The sequence below is a fragment of the Ceratotherium simum genome, chromosome 11 (genome assembly GCF_057802395.1).
Source record: "Ceratotherium simum simum isolate JZ-2026a chromosome 11, ASM5780239v1, whole genome shotgun sequence".
NCBI lineage: Eukaryota > Metazoa > Chordata > Mammalia > Perissodactyla > Rhinocerotidae > Ceratotherium > Ceratotherium simum.
Window position 1 is genome coordinate 69,105,951 of NC_141910.1, and position 18,721 is coordinate 69,124,671.

General features: G+C 38.1%; 1 protein-coding gene and 1 non-coding gene across 3 annotated transcripts in view; one reads left to right on the forward strand and one right to left on the reverse strand.

The window, feature by feature from the left end:
• The window catches only part of MBOAT2 (membrane bound glycerophospholipid O-acyltransferase 2), a 128,342-nt gene extending 119,603 nt beyond the window's left edge, over positions 1–8,739 (forward strand). For both annotated transcript variants that reach the window (XM_087437188.1, XM_087437187.1), the window contains 2 exons: positions 554–705; positions 2,418–8,739. In XM_087437188.1, coding sequence (XP_087293314.1) covers positions 554–705; positions 2,418–2,634 — 369 coding nt within the window. In that variant the 3' untranslated portion in view covers positions 2,635–8,739. The remainder of the gene's footprint in view (positions 1–553; positions 706–2,417) is intronic.
• Positions 8,740–12,829: 4,090 nt separating this feature from the next.
• LOC147916035 (U1 spliceosomal RNA) lies at positions 12,830–12,993 on the reverse strand. The gene has a single exon (XR_015553700.1). It is a non-coding gene; the product is annotated as a U1 spliceosomal RNA (small nuclear RNA).
• Between the last annotated feature and the right edge of the window lie 5,728 nt (positions 12,994–18,721).

Genomic DNA, 18,721 nt, shown 5'->3' on the forward strand with positions numbered 1-18,721 from the left:
CCTTTTTTTGAGAAGCTCTTCCCAGCTTTCATTAACGATGAATAATGTGTGCAGTTGCCATTTATTGAATAAGTGCTGTTTGACCTGAGCTCAGTGTGTAACATCCATTTGTCTTTCATAAATGCAGACGTTAAAGAACAAGGAAGGATGCCTCACTTCATAATAGTTGAAAAAAATTGATAGTAGATTGAACTTTATATATATTACTATAGTTTACCAATTATGATTTAAGGATCTCCAGGCTGTGTTATTTTTAACTTTTTTTGGAAACTTTTAATTTTAATGCAACTTCAAATCTACAGAAAAGTTGGAAAGAACTCCTATATGCCCTTGACCCAGATCCACACATTTTGCCCATGTGCTTCATCACACTCTCTCTGTATTTCTCATACATACATGTGTTAGTTTTTTCTGAACCAATTTTCCCCATAGTGGCAGACTCCCACCAGCAGTGTGTGAGTTTCAGTTATTCTACATCCTTGAAACAGGTGATGTAGTCAGTGTAATTTTTAAGAAATAATGTAGAGCAAATATTTTTGTTTCTTTATTTCAGATGAGAAGTAACTTCAGACATTATTTCATCGAACCTCCCCAACTTAAATTATTCTATGATGTTTTAACATGGATAGTAACTCAAATAGCAATAAGTTACACAGTTGTGCCATTTGTACTTCTTTCTATAAAACCATCATTCATGTTTTACAGGTAAGTGTTACCCTTAAAAAAATGCCAGTGGGAATAACTTTATTTTTAAAAGAAAGCTCCTTGCTATTGGGTAGAACAGAAAAATAGTACCATAACCTTATTTCTTGCAGTTAAGTGGATCTTCAGTTACTTTTTAATCTTAGACCAAGCAGTCTCAAGTTTTTTTATGGAATAATTCACACCACTCAGCCCTCAGAAGAGAGTGTGATTTAGAGAAATATCAGCTGGGTAACCACTGCCTCAGATTGCTCAAAGATTTAACTAGAAAATGTAGCTGTTCTTTCTACACTTGGATGTTAACTAAACTTATTGTGGTGATTATTTCACAATATATACATATACTGAGTCATTATGTTACCTGAAACTAATATAATGTCATATGTCAATTACATCTCAATTAGAAAAGAGAGACATCAGGTTAGATTTGGTCTGCAGGCCATAGTTTGCTCACTGCTGCTCTAGAGTCAAGGTGTAGGAGGTTATGTGTTAAAGCAGAGGCTTAAGAGTCACTGGGGATATTTTGGGACCGGAAGTAAAATGTATCTTCTGATAATCGAGTGACTATTGGTAAAGTCCATAGACCAAGAGTTCAGGCTATCAGCCTGCTAACTCCAAAAAGGAACAGGGAACTTGAAATAAGATGGACAATAAAGAACACGATGAAGCAGTTTTAAAAAAAGAAAGTGTATCTTGTTCTTTAGAAGGAATTATTAATTCTCTTAATTTCTTTAATCAAAAGAAATAAATTACTTATATTTCATTTATGGGCTCCCTCTTCACTCTTGCATGTTTTATTGGTACTTTGTCATCTCTATGTTATAGAAATTATTGTCTTGAATTCATGTTTTGTTTATCTGTTTATCTCCTCTCCCTCCCCACCAAATTCCACTCCTCCCATATTAGAGGAGTGATATCTTGGAGATCAGAAACTTTATTCTTTCATAAATTCTTCGTTACCCTAGCATTTAGAATGACAGCACAGGTATGTGATCAAAAAATTGTTGAGTTGAATATGATGATAATCATACAGGAAGACATTAAGTAACTCCTGCTAAAATTTCCATTTTAACAAAATTATTACATATTTTTAAATGTGACTGAGTTGTTGGTTGGGTTTTCTGTCCCAGGAACTTTTGTCACAGTCACTTGAACTTACAGCTATAGAAGCTGTTTAGGTCACATTTGGTTTATATTTAATTTGGGGAATGTTACTTCTAATAATATTTTTAGTAATGCGACCTTTCTTTATTTCATGACAGTAGCCATCAAGAAGCAATATTGCGTATCTATTACTCATGTCATTGGAATATTTGTGAATAGCAGGGGAGGCTGGGGTAGAGAAAGTCTTTACTATCACTGTGTTCTCTTTGTTTGCTCAATATTTGATTCTGTGGATTTGAGAGATTATTTTCAGATCGCTGCAGCTACTAATAAGTACCTTTTTGTTCTGTTTAGCCATGGCCTTATGACCCTTCCAGAGGAATGTAATATGATATGTAGTATCATGCTCAGAAGCAGGCCGGGTTATACAGCGCTTTATAAATACCCACTGGCATGCGCTGTAGAGTTCCGTCTCATGAGGGAGGAGGAATAGGAGAATCATGTAGTAATGTGCTCATCCCAAGGGGGCATGTGACATTTTGACAAGTGTGCAGTTATTAAGAATGGTTATCAAAAATTTAATCAAGTAAATTTTTTCCTTTTTCTTTTAGCTCCTGGTATTACTGCCTTCACATTGTTGGTATCTTAGTATTATTGTTGTTGCCAGTGAAAAAAACTCAAAGAAGAAAGAATACGCATGAAGATGTTTGGCTGTCACGATCCAAAAAGTTTGATGAAGGAGAAAATTCTTTGGGACAGAATAGTTTTTCCACAACAAACAATGTTTGCAATCAGAATCAAGAAATAGCCTCCAGACATTCATCATGAAAACAACAATGCGGAAACACTTTGATGGCTATTTTTTGTATGTTAACAGAAACCAATCTTAGCACCTTTTCAAGGGGTTTGTGTTTGTTTGAAAAGAGATTTATTTGGGGAAACGGACAGTTGTAGATAGGGAATTTCCTGTATACAGAGGGGAAATGGAGTGAAAGAACCCCTCCCATGCCATGTCCCTGTGGGCCACGCCTTATATAAAGTATTTCCATTATTTCAGTGGGCACTCAGGACCTCAGCATATGTCCATAGGATCATATGTGTGCCCTGTTGCTGAATGTATGTTGCATATCCCAAGGCGCTGAAGAGGTGGAAAAATAGTTGTCAGTCTGGGTGATTGAGAGAAATTAATTTTTCCAAATGAGTGTCTTGCCTTAAACCCTCTATTTCCTAAAATATTGTTCCTAAATGGTATTTTCAAGTATAATATTGTGAGAACACTATTTCAGTATTTGATATTGTGTGCTATAAAGGAATTCTGGAGGAATTTGAAACAGGATATTTAAGATTGTGGATAGTTTAAAAATGCAATAAACATCTCAGTATTGGAAGGGTTTTCTTAAAGTATGTCAAATGACTACAGTACGTAGTGAAACTGTAAACAGTAATGGATGCCAAATTATAGGTAGCTTATTTTCTTGGAGAGGTTAATTACCTTGTGTCAGTCAGAGAACCCTTCAAGGAAGAATTTCTTAAACATAATTAAAGGTTGGCAGTTGGATATTTTAAGCTTATTTTCTTAAAAAGAGAGAGAGAAGATGACAAAGACAGGAAGGAAGGCATGAATGTAGAAAGCACTGTGTGGCCTGGAGCTAGAGCCAGTGGCAGCTGTCACAGGGCACAGGTGCACAGTGCAGGGACCAGGTGCTCAGCAGAAGCGCTTTCCACCCTTATTTATCTGAGTTCTTTGTGATTATGTGAGACATAAAAGTTTAATAACTTTTTAATATGTTGGGCTTGTAAGTTAAATTTATCAAGCATAAATTATATGAAATTATAAAAAGATTATGAAAATAATAGTGGTAGATTGTTTGAAGGTTTTGAAAGAGAAATCACTGAGTAAGGTTGCTAACTGGCTAATCACTTTCTTATCCTTGACAGTTTAATTCATATTTGGGAAAGTTTTAGGGAAATGAAAACTTAAAGTCATTGGGTCTGAACCACATTTTCAAAGAATATAAATTAGTTTTCAAACTCTTAACTTCTCACATTAAAATTTTGCTGTGAATTCTCGTTAATGAATTTTAGATTCTGTCAAGTAGAAAATTCTATCTTATGGGCCATTTTCACCATAATTAATCTCACCTTGAATTATTAGGTATCTCCTTTGATCCTGCAGAGTCTTGTGATGGCTACAATAGCGGAAAGCAGAAGAGTGGGATGTGGGATGTGAGGCCAGCCTGGCGTCAGGGCCTCGGGCACAGTTATAGATCATGGGCTGGGAGAGCGACCGGTGGGCAGGGCCTTCTGACTTCACCTTTATTTGACCAATCTTTTATGAAATTTATTTTCTTTTTGCCTTAAATTTTTTAATGAAATGCAAATTGTCTGTCTATGATGAGTCTCTTTTTTTTTATTTTTGTCATTAATAAATTTGCAAATGAATTTAAGGACAGAACAACTGTCTGGTTCAAGCTATGTGGTATTTCATTTAAAGAAGATGAGAAAAGCACATGGACTTGGAGCTTTTGAGGTCTTCAGCAAAAATGTCAATGTATCTTTTTAGAACTTTAGAAATATCCTAGTCTTTGTTTATATGAAATGTTTTTATTTTTCTGAAGGTAAATTTTTTCCACCTGATGAAGTTAGCCTTGCCCTGTTACCTCCCAGGAAAGGATAGAGAGCTAAATAACTTTTCTCTGTTTTCTCATGTGTGGAAATTAAGCTAGCTGTGTAATGTGAGAGGATAGAAAAGAGTAATCATGGAAAGTATCAGCCCCCCAAAATGTCTCCTCAGTTTAATTAATGCTGCCGAGAATCTGATCACTATTAAGGAAAAGTAAACAAATTTAGAGTTTAAAAGACAAATCTAGGCATGTTGTAAGTGAAAACAAGAAAGCTTAATAAAGGCTTTGTTTTTGTTCAGTCTATCTAGCTATTGACAAATAATCACCATTTATTTCTGTTACTGGACTGTATTTTATTTCTCAGCCTGTAAACCTAAAATCACTGTTACCTATTTCTTGTTTGGTGAGTATAATCATAGCCCTACCATCCAGAAAGCAATATGATAGGTGAATTCTCCAGTTACTTTGAAGATAATACATTATATAGACAGTTTGACTCATTTTCATCCCCTGGATAACTATTTTTTTGTATGAAATATTTTTTGGATAGCTTTTCTCTAATTTTGGAGGAAGTATAATCACAGGTATGCAATCTGGAAGAAAAACTAAAGAAATAATTCTAATTCGCAGCTTGACTTTCTCAAGAAGAAACTTTTTGTGCTCTATAGAATGAGTATATCTACTTGGAGTGTTGTAAGGATTAATACTTTACTTCTACTTATAGTAGAAAACTAGTATATCTGTACTACTGTTAAGTATAAAGGGATTGCTTCTTCTTTCTTAATCAATAGTATAGGATTCAGTCCGTATTTATACTATTTCTCCACTCTCCAGTTGTCATGAAACCACTTGTGAGATGATCAGTCAACATCACATTGATACTTTTGGTTAATTATTATACTGCTCAGGGAAAAAATGAACAAAAATAATTATTCTTCCCTCAGTTTCATTTTCTTGAAACAATAGCACTTTGATGTATCTCAGCTGTCACTCTTTTACAAGTGGCTTAGTCTTGGTTTTTAAAATAAGCATTTTTATTGGAACTCAGGGTAATTGGGGAAATTTATTTGGCTTTTAAAATGTCTAGCATGATAGAGAAGGTTTATTTGGCTTCAAAAATGTCCAGCCACCACTTAAGCTGCCACCATACTTTGTGTTAAAAAGTATTTTTGTTATTGATCCCCGCCATGTGTGACATTCCCATACAGGATTTCCAGATACCAGTTTTGAGAAGAATTTGTGGTGAAGAGAATGGTTCTAAAAAGTGAAGGTAACTTACATTGAAGCCCTAATTGTCCTGGGAGGAGACCTGGATCTTCATCTGGCTCAGTCATTAATGAGCCTTATGTCCTCTAGAGGAAAGTTCCTTAATAAGCCCAAAGGGTCAGTTCTAAAATTTATGACCAGTAATGAATGGAAGCCTCAGTAAGATCTGTAAGAGTCACGGACCAGGGCAGGTTCATAACCAGGACTGTTATCATGGTCATTTACTTTTATTACTTGGGCTCAAAGCCCTGACTTTTCTAAAGGTGTTCATAGCAACAGAGGAAGGAAAACCTTTCAGTCCATTAAATCAGAAGGCGTGGCGGCACCCCATTTCTACTGGAGATAGCCCTTAAAATGAATTTTTCATAATGACATTGTCTCTACTGAAGAAAACATATTGTACTTTTGCTTTCTCTGCTTTTTTGGTTTTTGTTTGTGCTTTGTAAAACTGAAGAAGATATATGCTAAAAAATGCTTTATACAACTTACCAACTTTACTGGACAAGGTTTACCACCATACAACTTCTCAAATATTATTTTATTCAAAGAAATTTAAAGCATATTTAATTTAATTATACTTATTTTAAACTATAGAAGAAATTACTTTAAAATTTTGCCATTAAAATAATTACAAAATTTATACTTTTATTCGAGGACTAGATTACACTTAGGACAAAAATCTTTCCTATTTAAAATTCATACCGTGTAAATTTTAATTTGTATCTTCATGAACAACTCTGGACGTTTATACTTTTTTGTTTCCTTATTATAAATTGTTCAAAACTATTAGTTAATTGGTTTTAAGAGTTCTACATTGTAAGTGAAAGAAAAAATTACTTGAGAGAATAATTGTTTCGGAATGGTGCCTGTTATTGCTGTGGCAGCGAAGGATTTGTCCAGAGTTTTAGATACAAACCAGTATTTTGTAGAGTTTTATTCAGCCACTAATAGTCCATCCTGGCTGAAATTGAATATATCAGATTTAACATAGGTGCAGAATTCTAAATAACACTGTGAAATGTAATCTTCACTGCCCTCAAGGAGCTTATAAAGCTGGTACTCTAACCCAGTATGCATTTAATGAATGGCTGATTGTTTCTACACTTATCTTAGATGCTGAAAGTTCTGCTTTACAGCCCTTCTTTTGTAAAAGTGAGTTTGTATCAATGCATGCTCCTAATGCTGAAGGAAAAGATTTGCATTTAAAAAAAGAAATTCCACTCTGAAGTTGGGTTTGGAAGATCAGAATGCAGAGGGTCTCTGCCGGGTTTTCCTGCAGCGCCAAATGGTCAGACCTGTTACTACCTGAGAGATAGTAACGCTCATCACAGAAGAAAATTTTAAATGAGATTTTCCATGTTGGTATTTTGTAGGAATGCTCTTATAGTCTATGACTAAGCTGCTCTTTGAGGCTCTTGTACAGAGGATGCAGCCAATTACATTTTAATTGGTGGGCTGTTTAATAATGTTTTTAAATAATATTTATTTTAATACATTTTTAACATTATGCAAACCCTGGTAAAGAACTGACAAGCTCTATAGGTGATTGATTGGAAAGACTTTCTGAAATGGAGCCTAAAGACACATTTATATGCTGCGCTTTTAAAACTGATTATAACTACAGTCATGCGCTGCATAATGATCAAAGCTGGACCACATATCCGATGGAGGTCCCATAAGATTAGTACCATATAGCCTAGGTGTGTAGGAGGCTGTATCATCTAAGTTTGTGTAAGTACACTCTATGATGTTCCCACAACGACGAAATTGCCTAATGATGCGTTTCTCAGAATATATGTCCATCGTTAAGCAACATGTGACTATCTTCTTTTAGTACACCTTTTATAATGCAAAAAAACAAAACAAAAAAACCCCAAAACTATATGTTCTATAAATAATAGTATAAAAATCCATGCAAAACCACTGTCTAAAGCTTGCTCAATGATGCATAGCCATCTCCTCAGTCATGTTTTATCAAATTGTTCTAGTATAAAAAGAAATGGAAATATAATGAAAAGCTGAAAGGTACAGAGCAACATAAGTAGAATGACTAACCATTTTCTTAATAATATGTTTGAAGTGGAAAAAGTGACTGGCTGCCTTTTACTGGAGTCATAAATGACTGTATCCTGCCCAGTCTCTATTTTGGGATAACTTCTTTGAGAAATTGATTTGTTAATATTCCTTTTAATCCTTTCCCACTAAAGGACAAACACATCTAAAGAGTTTGACAGACTTTTAAAATATGCCTCTTTCCAGATTTTAAGTATTTTTGGTTCTGTGTATGTGTATATGAATTTGTCAATGAAGTTCATTTGCTCTTGACTTTTTATCACAAGGAGAGAGGAATCAAACATCCAACACAAATGTGTTCCAAGCCGTCTTCTCTGTCTTCCGTCACCCATAAGCAACTGCCTCTCTGAACCAGAAGGGGTGCTGTATAAAGCAATAGGAGTGAAAGTAAAAATAGTTTAGGTGAAACAAGAGAAACTCTTCTGCATACGTACAGAGTGAAAATGTGTGGTTTCATTCCTGCCTTCCTTTGAAAGTTGTGTCTTGCTCTCTGCCCAGGAGTAGTTGAACATTGTTACCCAAACGTGAGCAGGGTCCCAACTCCAGCAGCCAGTATTTATAGTCCTCATTTGCCTTCCCTGGGTGAGAACAGAATGTGGTGTTCTGTGCTTTTTGTTTTTATTATTCCAAAATATTTTTTTAAAGAAGTGTTATTTTTCAACAGGTTCATAAATTAGTTCTTGTTGTATGGTAAATTAAACTACCACTGTGTCAGTTACACTGTGATGTGATAATCTCATAACCACTCATTTCTAGTCTGTGTCCTTAGAGCTGCACTGGTGGCTTATTGCTGGGTTTTAAAGATGTTTTTAACTTACGTGTAAATGTTTTTTTTTCTAGTTTGTGTGTCTTTAAAACTGATTAAACAGTAGTTTAAAAATACATGTGTGTGTGTTTGCTAATTTCAGAGGCTTTAAATTCCGTTCATAGAACTGAATACCAGGCCTATCGTGAGAAGTAATGGTCTTATTTTATTGAAGGATTCTTCAATATGTTGATAATATTCTAAGGAGTCATTGACTCTACTTTAAAAGTATTTAAAAGAAACTATTGTCACGTTATAAACACCTTGGAAGGCAATTAAAACAACTTTACAATATGGGATCTTGCATTCTGTCCTAAAACAGACATAAAGTGAAGAAGATGCTGACTTTCTTCAATTAAAAAGCAAGAATTGGCTTTCCCAGTCCTGTTGTTGGCCTTTCACTGTGCTCATGTCTGTGTCTGGTTTTTCCTTTTGAGAAGCAGAGCACTGGGACTCCCATTGGCTTTCTGTACCATGATTACACACTTAAGGAACTTTGGAGTGTACTTCCAGGCTCTTCTAGATGCTGTTGTGAACAATTGTGGAGCAAACATATTAACTTGTAGTGTTGTACAAAGATGCTAGGCTGAACACATGCAAGTCAGTCCAGTCTTGGTGCTTTCTCCCTGGAAGGCCTAGACTATGATGGCAGATTTACATGACCCCATTTTGAGATTCAGGACTGTGCTGAAATTGGGCCACGACCAAGGACAATACGGACCCAGCACCCAGAGTCGCCTGCCAGCACAGCCCTTGCATGTGTCTGTGCTGACAAGCATGACAAGCTTGATTTGCTTCGCAGTAAGGAAGGCCCTGGAAGGCCAGATGATAACAGGCCTCTCCTATTTTACATAGATGAACATTATAATGTATTTTGTATTTTTCCCTTCAATTATTCGTTCCACAGTCATTCAGTAAGTTCTTCCCCATGTACTGGGTAACTAAAGAATAAATCACTGCGCTTGTCTTCAAGGAGCTAATAAATGATTACCATATAATGGACTATGTGCTTTATTAGAGGCATGCACGGAGGGCCTTTGGGATGAGGAGGGAAGTTCTGGAAGTGTTGGGTAGTTGCACAGAGGAGTTGGTGCTTGGGTTTGTGAGGAAGTGTTTCACTGGGCGGAGGAAGACAGCGAGGGGAGTTAATTAGAAGTCGAAAGTCAAGAATTTTACAGTGTTATACACAAACAATACAACAGGCGTTATGCAAGTTTAGGTGTATGTGCCGATTATCTATCTAACGATACCTATCTTCCCCCAATTAGAGGAATGATAGGAAAAAACTGTTAGCCAATTTTTTAAAAATAAGACTTTACAAAATATTTGAAGCATATAGCTCAGTGCAGAACAATGTAACAGACACTCATGTGCCCACTGCTCAGATCGAGCAGATGATTTTGCTTTGCCATATTAGATTCAAAATTTGTCTTTTTTTCACAAAAAGAACGTTGCACATCAGGTCAACGTACCTGCCTCAGCCTTTCCTTTCCCCCCTCCCTCCTCGGAAGTAACAACTATGCCAATATGAGCATCTTTTGATAAACTTTTTGTTTGGTTGCCTTTCTGTCTTGTAAGCTTAGCTATGTGATTTTTAAAATAATGTGTTCTATTTCCGATAGTTTTTCTAGGTGTTTGGTAGCAAGGTGAATTGTGTTGGCTCAGTCTGCTTGTTGCTGGAGCCAAATGTCAGCTCAGATTTTTTTTTTTTTTTTTTTTTTGGTGAGGAAGATCAGCCCTGAGCTAACATCCATGCCAATCCTCCTCTTTTTGCTGAGGAAGACTGGCCCTGGGCTATCATCTGTGCCCATCTTCCTCCACTTTATATGGGACACTGCCACAGCATCACCTAACAAGCGGTGCATTGGTGCACGCCCGGGATCCGAACCTGGGCCGCGAGCAGCTGAGCGCACGCACTTAACCGTTACACCACAGGGCTGGCCCCTCAGCTCAGATTTTTAATGTCATTAAAATACTGCATTTCTCTTTACTGGTAGAAATCTTTACTGTTTTCGTATGTGTATCTCTTATTTTTCAAGTATGCTTTGTTTTGTGCTTGAGTTTTCTTTTTTGTCACATCCTCCCGAGCAATACCAATGGCGTCGATTAGCCAGGCTGAGACTCACTGCCAGCAGAAGGGTGGGTCGGGATCTGCCAGCTTTGGCAGAGCTGGATACACTGTACCCAGCAGAGGGATGCCATTCACTGGTTGCCATCCGTTTTTGCAGGGTGAGCATGAGAGCAGCCTTAAAAAAAACAGGCCTGAGATCTGAGCTTAGGGGGCAGCTGTTTATAGCCATCACTAGCGAAGTCAGCTGCCCAGCACCTGGAGACTGAGAGCCCGTGAGAAGATGAGGTGACTTCAGCTGGCCAGCGGGGCCATCAGTCCCTCAGAAAGATGAGTTCCTGTTTGTCACTCCACACTTTTTTAATGCATGAGTTATTAGCCTCAAGAAGAATGTTATATACACATTGCCTTATTGTCCCATTAAAAAAAAAGACGAATTCACAAGTAGCGTTCACCTCCCAGACAACTGACTTGCCACTGCCCCTGCCTGCCAAATTCTCCCCTAGTTCATAGGAATGACCTCCCAACTGGTCTTGCATCCTCCAGGGATGTCTTCCTCCAGTCCATTCTGTAAAATGCAGCCTTAAGTCACCTTTGTCAAGTCAACAAATCAAATTTTTATTTTCCTGCTTCAGAAATGAAACTGTTGCCGAAACCCTTTATAATAAATTCAAACTCTTAAGTATAGCATAAAAAACCTCCCATGATCTTACCTTTCATCATGCTTCTCTCTCCTGATTTACACCTCTCCTGATACACACTTTCTGCCATAGCCTGAGTGTGTCCCCCTAAAATTCATGTTGAAATTCTAACTCCAACGTGGTATTGGGAGGTGGAGCCTTTGGGAGATGATTAGGTCGTGAGGGCTGGGCCCTCAGGAATGGGATTAGTGCCTTTATAAAAGTGACCTCAGAGAGCTCCTTTCCCCCTCCACCATGTGAGGTTACAGTGAGAAGTCAGCAGTCTGCAACCTGGAAGAGAGCTCTCATCAGAGTTTGACCATGCTGGCCCCCTCTCCAGAACTGTGAGAAATAAATTTCTGTTGTTTATAAGGCACCCAGTCTATGGTACTGTGTTATAGCAGTCTAAACAGACTAAGACACCCTTTTGCTCGAGACTCGTTGGATAATTATACTTCCTCCAGACTCTCTCTCTTGCCTCCTAGCCTTTGTACCTGCTATTCTTTTTACCCACAATTCCCCTTGATTCCACATCCACCTCTGCTGCCTAGCTAACTTCTGCTTCACCCCCATCAGGACAGGTTCGTTGTCACTAGTCAGGGAACGTTCACTGTGCTCGTACTGTGTGCCCAGGAGTAAGGATGAATGCGAAGCATTCAAGCATAAGATACTCTTCTCGAGGCAGCTCTTGCTGAACCTTCCAGTCACAGGTTCTCTACTCTTTACTCTTTGATGTGCCTTATACTCATCACATGGTGCTCTAAGTGTGAATATATAATATCTATTTGTTGAAACTAGCGAAATGCATTACAACCAAAGAAGGAGGTAGAGTAATGAATGTAGAGCAATATACAATATACAAATACTGTATACAATATTGACTCCAGACTAGTAGTTTAATTCATTTAGCTATGGGACCTCCATTTCCAAAGGCCTCCATTACCAGCCACCACTTGTGGTTTGTGTAGGGATATGATTCCCAAAGTCTCCATGTTTCATAGTAGAGAGCCAAACGGAGTCAAGACGTTTAAGTCCTGGAGGCCGTGTTTAAGGCCTGAGGACCACTTCCACACACATTTCAGAATTGTGTGTACACAGAATCCTTTAGAAAATTGATCATTGTTATATGTTTGCTAAACTGAAATAACCTATACTTCTTGATACAAATAGATTCCTTATTCATACAAAGCAACAAAGTTTTGTGGAATTTGATGAATTTTAGAAAATCTGCAGTATGGCAAAAAACAAAACAAAAATCTTAATACAAAGACTGAAGGTGTATTGTAGACAAGATTAAATATTTTCTATCCAAACCTTCAGATGAGGAATTATTTCATCAGTTCCTCTACACCCACACTAATTGTCCCTCCTCTCTTCTTTATATTAGGCATAACATAGCTAGTAAAACGCATTCAAGTAAGTAAAACAAACAAACAAACAGCCATCATCCTATCACTGATAACCAGTTTTAACATTTTGGTGCATTTCTTTTTTTTTTTTTTTTCCCCAGGGGAAAGCACGAATGCAGTCCCCCACTACCACAAATTATGCAGTCAAGTTTCCCACGTTTGGGGAAATCACAGAGGTCAGCACATCCGGAGTGCAATGGATAAGCCTTGCCCTGGGAAAACCACCTTCGTGATCATGGTATCTCCCCTTTCAGGTAAGTATGGTGTATTTCTTTCTAGTCTTTTTTCTGTTGATAGGTAAAGAGAGATGTGTTTTACAAAATAATTTTGTAAACTTCATTTCGAACTTAACATATTTTGTGCCCTCTTTACCTATTTCACCTAATAAGTTTACTTAAAGGGACAATAGCAAGAAGAAAAGAGAGAAATTAAGCAATTAATATGTAGATTAAATAAGCCATATGTTCACTGAACCCCACTCCAACCCATAAAAACAGAAAATAAGTTGTCAAGTTACATTTATGAATGTATTTGAACCAGTAAGAGAGTAAGGCACACGTACTTCTCTTCCTTTATACTGGTGCACAGAATTTTCCTGAAGTAATTTTCTTTCAGGGGCACAGTTAGGCCATAAACAGATAAAATTAATTAAAACTTTCATTAACTTTCATCAAGAATAACAGAAAAGTAGACAATGGAATGATTCAACATACATCCAATATAAGGAAACAGCCCAGATGACTATCATCTGACTTTCTGAATCAGTTTGCTCAGGGAGAAACTGACTGAAAATGAAGAACTAAGGAATTTTGTATCAACAATCATGTGCTCCTGACATTTTGTTCCATTAGGAATTTGGACTCATAAACCACGATGTGAGTAGGCATTTTTAGTATATGATGGTGGTGCTCTTTGGTGGAAATTCCTGTGTGGATGGCTAAACAATCCGAACTTCATGCAGCCACAGTGATTGCATGGAAGCTTCTTTTATGTCTAGAGTCATAGCATTTCAGTATATTTATGTTTGCCAAATCATCTCTATTTTCACCAATATTGAAAATGGAAACCTTGCTATCCCCGTGCAGCTCTGTACAGTGTATCTTCTGGTATCTCTAGTTGTTAGTAAAATACCCCCTATCTGCTCAAACTCTTCCCCTCACCTTTCGCTCACGGAAAACCCAGGTCTTTCCTGAGGACACAAGTTCCCTTGCAGACCTGTTAAATGGTAGCTGGTTTCCCTCTCTCTTCACTGGGCCTGGAGCTGAGGTAGGTGCCCTTCTTCCTCCTCACTGTCACATGCAGACCATTGTCCCTGCTTCCTTCCTAAAATATCAGAGTTTAGACGCTCATGCCATCCTTTCTTGCTGCCACCAGCTACAGACTTACCTGGGTTACACCCTCCTAGGAAATATTAGAACCTGGTTATTGTCACTCTCTCCAACACATGATCTCAGATGATTTCAATATCCTTGTAGAAGAACCTGCCTACACTCTGGCCTCCCAGTTTCCTAACTTGCCCTCCTCCATGATCTTGTCCCCTATTCTACTCAGGCCACCACCAGATCTGCTTTAGACCTTGTTATCACCAATAGTCTCCACTTCAAGCATTCCAGTCTCAACCACGTCCCAGCTTTCCGTCTCACTCCCTGTGGCAAACAGACTCCATGTCCCTACTTCTTCATTCCCCTCGTAGACTGTGGTCTGTAATTAGTGCTGATGCTATAGCTACAGCACTGTAGTGCTGCCACAGGTTTCTGTCCTAAAAGCACAGGGATTCTGATCAATTCTATATTGCGTGACCCAGCAAAAAAGAAAAATGAAGTATAGTGCATTGGTAATTGTATGTGCTGAGTCATTGAAAAAATATATATAAAATAAACTTTTTATTTTAGAATAGTTTTAGATTTACAGAAAATGTGGTGAAGATAGTGCAGAGTTCCCACATACACCACAGAACGTTTCCCCAATTGTTAACATCTTATGTTAGTATGGTACATTTATCACAACTAATAAACCAATGCTGATACATTATTATTGACTAAAGTCCATTCTTTATTCAGGTTTCCTTGGTGTTTTCCTCACACCCTTTTCTCTCCCAGGATCCCATGCAGGACATGTTACATTTCGTCATTATGTCTTCTTAGGCTCCTCTCACCTGTGACAGTTTCTCAGACTTTTCTTATTTTTGATGACCTTGACAGCTTTGAGGAGTATTGGTCAGGGATTTTGTAGAATGTCTCTCCCCTGGGATTTGCCTGATGTTTTTCTCTTGAATGTATCTTGACGGGAGAGAACTTCCTTTTTGACCAGGTGTAAATCTTCTGCTTACAATTTACATGTCCAGTGATTGAAAGGACACTTCGCGCACTAGCTTCCGCTCTGTCTGTTGCAGACCTTGTTCACCTTCCATCTCCCAGAAACTTCAGGACTGGGCGTCCAGGCTGTCTACTTCCAAATACACCCGGAATCTGATTTTCCTTCCCGTCACCACTGTCACCGCATCCAAGCCACCATCGCCTTTTGTTTGTATTATTACAAAAGCCTCCTAAAGAGTTTCCTCCTTCCACCCTTGTCCCTCCTGACAATCTGTTTTTCACACAGTAGGCAGAATGACTTTTCTAAAACAAGTCAGCCGTGCAGTAACACTCAGTATCCGCGCTGTGGCTGAATAGGCGCTGCCGGATCCAGCCTCTCTGGCCTCATCGCCTCCTGCTCTTGCGCTTGCTGATGCTGCTCCAGCCCCTCTGACCTTGCTGCTCTTTGAACATGCCAAGCACGTCCCCACTTCTGGGACTTCGTACCTACCGTCCCATCTGCTTGGACCACCCTTCCTCATAACAGGGCATGGCGTCTTCCCTCACCTCCTTCTGGCCTCCTGCGCTCCTCAATCTTCTGACTCTGAGTTCTCTTTCTCCATAGCGCTTATCACTTTCTGCAGACTCCTTATTACTCGCTGACTTGTTTCTGTCTCCCCTGTTGGAATATAAGCTCCATGAGGGGAGATGGCAGGGTTTTATCCTCACTGCTGTATCCCCAGTGCCTAGAAGAGTGCTGAGCACGTAATAAGCATTCAACAAATATGTGTGGAATGAGTAAGTCTTATAGTAGCTTATTCACATATTCAAAGGTATTTGGCACGTGATAGGAATTTGGATGAGTGAAATGAATGAATGGTGAATAGAGGCTGATCCCACAATTGAAAGCCTCTGCTGATACTCCTGGTATATCCCTAAATAGATATCCTATGGCTTTCCCATTATTTTCTTGTGGGCAATCTCCTAGTAGGTTTCCAGGGGATTCTGTTTGCTGGGGTTACCAAAGTTTTATACCAAGTGCACATTGCTCCAGGCTTAGTTTTCAGATATCTTGATACACTGGTATTTGACTGGTATTATGTCTTTTTCTATAACACTCCTCTCCCCTCCCACACTCTGGTTATACAACAGTATTAGTTATTTTTTCACTGTACCTCACTCACATTCCTGAAGTAAAATGCTTCTGCCTGATGGAAGTTCTAGCCAATCCTGTAAGGAAGAACCAGCTCAAATCTTATTTTGACTAAGAAGTCTTTCCAGCTTCCTCCAAATGTAATTAATCTCTTCCTCTTCAAAGATATATATCAAAATATCTAAAGCAAAGCATGAAGAGAAAAAAAAAAAAAAAAGGATAGGAAATACGGAGAAGAGAGTAAGAGAAACAGGGGATATGGTTAAAAAGTCTAACACATGAGTGATTAGAGTCCGAATAGGGGAGAAGAGAGAATGTCAGAGAAATTTTTGATACTGATGAAAGGCATCGATTATTGTAAACTCTAAGAAAGATAAACAGTGGAGATTCAAAGGGCCAAGAAGGATAATCTTGGAGAACTTATTCTAGAAAATATTACGACTAATTGTAAAGTGACAGTAATTTAAACAGTGTTGTATTGGCTCAAGGATAGCCAAATGCATAAATAAATCAAGTTGAAGTCAATTTAATTCAATACAGAACCACTTGGTAGGCATTTTGGAAGTAGAGGAGAAATGATTTAATACTTTATAAGAAACAAATGGAAAAGCAGCTATCTTTAGGTTAAACATTGGTTTTAGGGAAAGGTATAGGAAAAAATTATAGAGATAAAGTAGAATCATTAATAAAATTAGTTGAATCTAATGCTATGTTAAATGATGTGCTAACCTAAATTTTTAATGTATCTTTAGTGAGCAAAAACTGCTTGATAATTTAAAATATGATAAAATGAAACTAAATTTCATGATTAAGACAGGAGACAGGTAAAATTTCAAAACATATACCAACTAGCAGGTTTGAATCACATAGTTTTCATGGCACAATAAAATTAAACATTAATTCATAGTCTCATAGAATTGAAAGGGTCAAAAAAAATCAACCAGTGGACCTAACGCAGTATTAACTGTCTCTTTCCGTTCCAGCTCTCCTTCCCTTTTATGGGAATCTGTGCTGTGAGTGAACCTTGGCTCCGGAGGCTAATGGGGATTCAAGGTGCTAACAACTTAGCTAGAGCAAGATGCCAAGACCCTGGAAATGGAAAGAGTTCCAACTTTTCAAGAAGGGGAAGAATTGAACCTCTTACTAACTTAATGTTGCCCCCCAAAACTACTTTTGATATAAAACTCGAAATGAATGCAGTTGGATGTCAATCTTGAGTAGAATTCCTGACAACGCAATCCCTGTTTCCCCTCTTAGTCGATATCATTTCCCTGATCCCTGCTTATCCTCCTCCTTTCTTTTTTGAGAGTATTGCTCAACTCCCACCAATCCCTAGAGACCACTCACTTTTCTGAGCTCCCACATCCTTGTGTCTCAGCCTATACTATCTTGAGCTGATAATATTTTCTGTTCGTATATGACCCATCTCCCTAATTAGATTGTCCTCTCATGAAGATGGGCTCCAAATCTTCAGTCTCTATCAGAGTAAGAATTAGATGAAAAAAGCTTTAGAGAGTCTAAAAGCTATGGCAAGGCAGTAGGTTGGCAGCATAAAAATGTGTCTGCCCTGCTGCCAGCCTTATTGGACTTATGTTGAGCTTGCAATCAACTAAAACCTGAAGTCTTTTTCATATGAACTGATATTAACCCAGTTTGTAACTCTTTCTCTTTCCTCCAACTCTTTCTCTGTCTGTCTCTGCCCTCCTCCCCCCTGCCTTAAATACAGGGTTTTATATTTGCCCCTCTCCTATTGCCTCTCGTATCTGTTCTTGACTCTGTCCTCTAGTGTATTCCTTTTCTTTCTTATGCCATCCCAGATTTCAGGAAACGTCCTTCTACCTGTTTTTTATGTAGAAGGAATATGCTGATTAAACGGGTCAGGGAGGAGACTGGCAAAGACAGCAAGAGAAGTGACAGAAGCAACCATCACTAATCAAGGCAAAAATGACATCTCAGGAGCATCCCTGTTACCCCTCCCCTTTTCAATAATGGATGTTTAAAATAATGACTTTGGTTGACAAAGTTTTTGTTTCAAATCTGTTTAAGAAGTCAGGGAAGTCTGAGTGCTGAGATTAGGAGAGATATCTCTTCTTCACATGTTTCTGTATTTTCCAAATTCTTTGTAAGGAATACATATTCCTTTCACAATCAGAGAAAAACAATTTTTAGAGCAAGATGGTGTGTAAAACATTTTAAGATTTCTATGGAAAGTTTGACATACAATGAAATTGAAACCCTGTAAAAAGATTGGACTGCTGAAATCATCCTCCCAACATGCTGACATTGTTGAAAAAGATGAAAGGATGATTAAAATTACAGTTCTGATGGGGAGAGTGGTGAGGACTGGAAAGATAACTCATATTTTTCCTTCTCTGTAATACCACATGACAAGTAGAAAAGCCAGACTCTGGAAGTGATGTGAGTGATTCTGCTGACACAAGAAACCTTTGGATGTGTTGGCCAGAAAGGTTTAAGCAAGCTGCATAAACCACAAAGAGACTGATGGAAGTGGAGAAAGAGATGTATTGGAAACAAAACTGAGG